The sequence below is a fragment of the Arachis hypogaea genome, chromosome 11 (genome assembly GCF_003086295.3).
Source record: "Arachis hypogaea cultivar Tifrunner chromosome 11, arahy.Tifrunner.gnm2.J5K5, whole genome shotgun sequence".
In the NCBI taxonomy this organism is placed as follows: Eukaryota; Viridiplantae; Streptophyta; class Magnoliopsida; order Fabales; family Fabaceae; genus Arachis; species Arachis hypogaea.
The window spans coordinates 134,535,691-134,542,537 of record NC_092046.1 but is presented as its reverse complement, the minus strand read 5'-3'; the positions used below and the strand labels follow the sequence as shown (position 1 = coordinate 134,542,537).

The 6,847-nt window shown below is 49.8% G+C and overlaps 1 protein-coding gene across 1 annotated transcript; it reads left to right on the top strand.

Annotated features, from left to right (window-relative positions):
- The first annotated feature begins 882 nt into the window (after positions 1–882).
- Positions 883–2,437, top strand: LOC112721865 (uncharacterized). The gene is made up of 2 exons (XM_025772890.1): positions 883–2,197; positions 2,298–2,437. The coding sequence occupies exons 1-2, from the start codon at positions 883–885 to the stop codon at positions 2,435–2,437; spliced, it is 1,455 nt and encodes a 484-aa protein (XP_025628675.1).
- Positions 2,438–6,847: the final 4,410 nt, after the last annotated feature.

Sequence of the window (6,847 nt, the reverse complement as noted above, 5' to 3'; positions counted from 1 at the left end):
CAGGCCAAAACCAGAAGGAGACATGGAAAAGCTACAAATAGGGCCAACCAAGGAAGAATACACCTTCATTAATAGGAGCCTCCCATACGATCTTAAAGAAGAACTCTCCCAACTCCTGAAGCAAAATAGAGACTTGTTCGCATTCACACCAGCCGACATGCCGGGAATAAACCCCAACCTAATGTCCCACCGGCTAGCCGTGGACCCCAAAGCTAAACCAGTGGCACAAAGGAGACGAAAAATGTCATCAGACCGAGCCGCCGAGGTCAAAAAGCAAGTTAAAGCCCTACTCGAAGCCAACTTCATCAGAGAACTCCCCTACACGACATGGTTGGCCAACGTTGTACTAGTGAAAAGTCTAACGGGAAATGGCGAATGTGCGTCGACTACACGGACCTCAACAAAGCCTGCCCAAAGGACGCCTTTCCCTTACCAAACATCGACGGACTAGTAGATGCCGCATCCGGCCACCGATACCTCAGCTTCATGGACGCGTATTTCGGCTACAACCAGATCCCGATGCACCGCCCAGACGAAGAAAAAACAGCGTTCATCACCCCAGACGGGACATACTGCTACACAGTGATGCCCTTCGGCCTGAAGAACGCAGGAGCCACCTATCAAAGACTCGTCAACAAGATATTCCAAAACCTATCCGGAAACAAACTAGAAGTCTACATAGACGACATGCTCGTCAAAACCGAATCCGGCGAGCAACTCACCGACGACCTCAAGGTCATAATGAACACCCTACGGAAGCACCAAATGCGACTCAACCCGGCAAAATGTGCCTTCCGGATGGAGGCAGGGAAGTTCCTCGGCTTTATGATCACGCAACGCGGAGTTTAAGCAAACCCGGAGAAATGTCGCGCCGTCCCCGAAATGACGAGCCCAAAAAATGTTAAAGACATCCAAAAGCTCACCGGCCGATTGATGGCGTTATCACGCTTTCTCGGGGCATCGGCCCAAAAGGCGATCCCCTTCTTCAAATTAATGAAAAAAGGAGCCCCTTTCAAGTGGGAAACGGAATGCGAAGAAGCATTCCAACATTTCAAGAGAGTCTTAGCGGAACCACCAATCCTCGCCAAACCCCAAACAGGGGAAACACTCTACCTATACCTCTCCATAACGGAGGAGGCACTCGCAGCAGCGCTCATCTGTGAAAACGAGAAAAAAGAACAAAAACCTGTATACTTCATAAGCAGAGTCTTACAGGATGCGGAAGCTCGCTACTCACGCTTAGAAAAACTAGCCTTCACACTCCTTACAGCCTCCCGACGCCTACGACAATACTTCCAGGCCCATTCTGTGATGGTTCGAACCGACCAGGCGGTTAAGCAGGTACTACAAAAACCCGACCTAGCAGGCAGAATGCTAGCATGGTCCATCGAACTATCCCAGTTCGATATCAGGTTTGAACCCCGATACGCGATCAAAGCACAAGCCATGGCCGACTTTATCGCCGAAATGACACCAGGAAACTCCACCCCCGAATCATGGAGGCTACACGTTGACGGCTCCTCGAACATCACTTCCGGAAGCGCCGGAGTCATTCTTGAAAGCCAAAATGGAGTCGTGATCGAACAGTCAGTACGATACGATTTCCCGGTCTCAAACAACCAGGCAAAATACGAGGCCCTCTTAGCAGGCCTAGCTTTAGCCCGGGAGGTCGGAGCAAAAATCCTAGAGGTAAATACCGATTCCCAAGTAGTCAGCTCCCAAATTAACGGAGACTACCAGACACGAGATCCCCTACTCCAACAATACCTCGCCAAGGTAAACAAATTAAAAGAAGGATTCGAGCACATCACCATACAGCACGTTCCTAGGGAACGAAACGCAAGGGCAGACCTACTTTCTAAACTAGCCAGCACCAAACCCGGACACGGTAGCAAATCACTAATCCAGGAAGTCGTCAAGTCACCTTCCGTGTCAACGACAACCAACGCTCATCTGACATTGTCAAACCAGGGGTCCTTAACCCACCCTATCCTACAGTACCTCCTCGAGGGAACACTGCCGCCAGACCCCAAAGAGGGAAAGCGAATAAAAAGGGAAGCCGCCAACTATACTATTGTCGCAGGACAACTATACAAACACGGATTCTCGCAACCCCTGCTCAAATGTATTGAACCCGGGGACACGGAGTACATACTCTGCGAAATCCACGAAGGCTGCTGCGGCCACCACGTCGGAGGCAAAACGTTAGCCCAAAAAGTCATCAGGGCAGGCTACTTCTGGCCCACAATTATCCGAGATTCCATACAAATAGTTAAAAACTGCGACAAATGTCAAAGGTACGCCAATATCCACCAAGCCGCCCCTCACCAGCTCAGCATCATATCGGCAGAACGGCCGTTCGGCACCTGGGGTATCAACCTCGTCGGGCCTTTCCCTACGGCACCCGGTCAACTCAGGTACCTCATCGTCGCCATAGACTACTACACCAAATGGATCGAAGCCGAACCCCTAGCCTCCATAACGGCAGCCCAATGCCGAAAATTCCTCTAGCGACATATCATCACCCGATTCGGGATCCCCGAGATCGTTATCTTGGACAATGGAACCCAATTTGCTGACAAAAAGTTCAGAGAATTTTTAGAAGGATTACACGTATCTCACCGTTTCAGCTCGGTAGAACACCCCCAAACAAACGGACAGGTGGAATCCGCAAACAAAATAATCGTCAAAGGACTCAAGAAGCGGCTCGACGAAGCCAAAGGACTATGGGCCGACGAACTCGGATCGGTCCTATGGTCATACCGAACCACACCGCAAACGACCACAGAAGAAACACCCTTCCGATTAACATACGGTGTGGAAGCGGTCATCCCGGTAGAAATCGGAGACCCAAGCCCCAGAAAAACGGTCGGCAGTAACGACGAAGAAGCAGAACGAGACCTCATTGACGAGGAAAGAACCATAGCTCATATCAAAGAGCTAGCCCTAAAACAGAGAATCAGCTTAAGATACAACCATGGCGTCATCCGACGAGAATTCACAACCGACGATCTCGTCCTACGACGAAACGACATCGGTCCCCCGACCCCAGGAGAAGGGAAACTCACCCCCAACTGGGAAGGACCATACAGAATCAAGGCGGTAATCGGAAAAGGAGCATACAAACTCGAACGGCTTAACGGCGACGAAGTCCCAAGGACCTGGAACGCCGCAAATTTACGGCGATACTACACCTAGGCCGACCTAACTAGGTCACCCTTTTTACTTGTTTATGTATCTTCCCATTTTACAACTCTCAAATTTGCTTATCTTCCCATTTTACAACTCTTGAAATTGCTTAAGTATCAATCCCGGGTACTCTTTCCCCCCAAAGACGGAGGGTTTTAACGAGGCCCACCCATCAATAAAATTCCATTAAAAGGCTATCCCTAAATTCTTTAATTTTAAGATATCCCAAATACGGAACAAAATTACGGCCACAACTGGGGGACCGATCACCCCCAGGCCCAACACACAGATATCCACAAAAATACGACCACACGACAGTCCGCTCATCCCAAACAGGGAACGAAATAAACCAAAAAATGGAACAGTCTTAAACGGAATATACAAAAAGGCCCGAACGGCCAAAAAAGTCATTTAACGAAATCCGGAGTTACGAAGTCACGGTTACACAGCCCACGGCTAAACCAAAATATCCAAAAAACAAGCCAAGTCTCAAGACAAAAATACAAAATTACAAGAGATAAAGCTACTCGAGGTCGACTATCCGGCCATCACGAACGGCCTTGAACGCTCCCATCACGGACACGTCCACGCCCGGAGCCAGCACCAGGGCCTGTGCCTTCATCGTCTCCTCGGTAGCAGCAATCGCATCCTTAGCATCAGCCAACAACTCCGTTTTCTCCCTCTTCAAGGCAGCAACCTCGGCCTTCAAAGCCTCCGTCTCACCGAGAAGCACGGCAACCTGGGAACCCGCATTAGAAGCCTTTTGCCGCTCCTCACCCAGTTGAGAAAGAAGTGAAGTCTCAACCTCAGAAAGCCGGAGAATCTCTGCCCCGGCCTCCTCAGAAGACTTCACTGCCTTTTCCCTCGCAATCTCGGCAGCCTCAAGCTTCTCCTTCAGCTTAACCATTTCAGCCTGAGAGTGACGGAGTTTCTTATCCAGCAAACCAACTTGAGCCATCACGGGCTCAGCCTTCCGAACAACGACAGCAGACTGAAGGAGGGCACGGTACACCGACTTGGCCTGGAACGAAACATCGCAACCATCAAAAAACGACTTCGTACCAGGAATCAAGTGTTGATCAATAAAACCCGGGGCATCGAAACGACGATCCATCACACTAGGCACCAAACCCTCCTCCTCAAAAGTCTCGCTGCTCGGGTCCTCAGGCCTTTTTCTCTTCCGAGAAGCCTCAGCAGCCGTCACCACGACGACTTCAGGAGAGTTCGCAGGACCAGGAGAAACTTGAGCATCGGCCCGCGCACCTGAGGAAACCACCTCATGAGAAACTGGCTGAGAATCCACGGCAGGATTAGAGACAGGGGTAGAAGGAGACGAAGATCCCTCCTCCTGACCCATCGCGGCCTTCAACCTAGCCAAAGAAGTCAGCCCACCAGCCATCTCAACTGAAAGAAACCAAAGAAAAAATCAAGTTACAAACTCGGGAAAACAAAACATAAAAAATCAGGAAAGAGACAGGGCACACACCGATATACGCCCGACAAGCCTCGGGGTCCCCCATGACATCACGAGGATTCAACGGACGCTCGCCAAACAAATGCCACAAAATGTTGGCGACATCCTTATCCTTCTGGGACAAGCCATCATAGGTGAACTTAGTCAAAACCGACGGGCCAGCCCGGAAATTCCAGTACGTCGGAAACCGGCGGACGCCTTCCGGCGACAACCAAAACGGATGATGCCCCTGAACGGGAGGCACCTTAAAATACTCCCTTTTGAAACCATGAAAGGAATCCTCAAACAACCCAAAAATTCGGCGATGAGGCTGAGCACGGAATGACATATATCCTTTCTTATGCTTCCCTTCTTTAGTCGGGAGAGTGCATAAGAAGAGAAAAAGAAAAATAGGAACAGAAGCCGGAAGGTCGAGATACCGGCACACCAATTCAAAAGACCGCACGGCAGCCCAACTATTCGGATGAAGCTGAGACAGCGCCACGGAACACCGACTCAGCAAATCCTGAACAAACGGCGAGAAAGGAAACCGCACGCCGAGCCGTGTAAACATCGACTCGTAAACCCACATCCAGTCCGGAATAGTGGGCGAATGAAGATTTAAATAACAGACACGCTCGTCGGCATCTGGAAGGGCAAGCTCGTACTGCCGCTCCATCTCACCACCACCACAAATCGCCCCCTGATCACGGAGGCGTTGAAGATCGGCCTCCGTCATCCGTGACGGAACACCCCACACGTCGCTAGTCACCCAAGTGTAGCGAGCGGGGACGCCCCTGGAGGGAGCCACGGGAGCACCAACACCCTCATTTCTCCGCCGATGCATACCTAAAACAGGGAGGAGCACCACCATCAGCCTACCAACCCTACGCAGAAGCAAGAACAGAAACCTACCGCTACTGCCAAAACCAACACGGTGGTGCACCGCCACTACTAACCAAACACAACCACACTCAGCCCCCCCCCCCCCCCAAAACTTAAATACCACCACAGAAAACACAATGCAGCAAGGAAATAACAAAGCAACGCATGGCAAATACAAAACAGGCATAGCACAAAACAAAAAAGAAGAAAAGCGAAGCACACCAACCTGGAAACGGAGAAAAAAGATCCTGGGGAAGCTTGAGAAGCAGAAGCGGCAAACAAGCACCAGAGAGCAGTAACACAGAGAGAAAAGAAGATTTCTTTAAGAAAAAACGAAAAAAGGAAAAATAAAACAAACGAGGGAATTAAAAGGCCAAAACGGTTACCAAAGGAGGGGGGCAAAAATACACAAATAACCCTAAGACAAGGTAAGGCTCGTAGGGGCAAAAGAGGAAAATGCTCCCTCGCATTAAACACCTCCCTCGAAAATAGAAGCTAATAAAGCACGCCTCGAAGAACGCAACAGACGCAGTAGGCTCGGAAGAGTCACGTCAAACCAAAACGGTCAGACGAACCTTCCAGCAAAAGCCGAGGCCAAGACACCGATCTCACGACGGAGAATCAAACGAACACCCAAGAAAAACTAAAGACCCAGCCCGCAGTCAAATACCACACCTCCCAGCAACAGACCGACCTTGCTCGCTCTCCCGCTGCGGGGGCAACTGTTACGGATCCGGCCCACGGATCCCGGACCCACGGCTAAACTCGAACCCGGTTCCTCGGGTCTGACCCATCTCCGTCTTCCGAAAGGCCCGAAACCGGCCCTCTAGAACTCCTAACCGACTTTCAAATTCAAACATCTCCCTTATCTTAGCCAGATAAGATAAGATAAGATAAGATGTTCACCAACGCCTATAAAATGAGGACCCAAGTCCCTCAGGTATTCATTCATTCCTCACACCTTATACCTCTTAGATCCATTCTGACTTGAGCGTCGGAGTGTCTTTGCAGGTACCTCCCCCCATTGCTCCAGTCAAGTGATCCGGCATTTGCCTCAACCCGCAAGTTCTTGATCTATCTCTCAACCCGTACCAGAGACATCTTGTACAAAATGAAATATGAAGAATTAATGACTGCGTTACAAAGAATTGAAAGATTCAGTTGATCACAGCCACATACATACAAAAAAATTAAACTCTAGCATACAAGAACTCTATCATCATCAACAACCATAATCAACCAAAGTCCCCCAAAGTTTTACTTATGAAGTAGAGCGAAAAAAATGAAAAACAAACCTCATGCAACATTTTGCAAAAAACA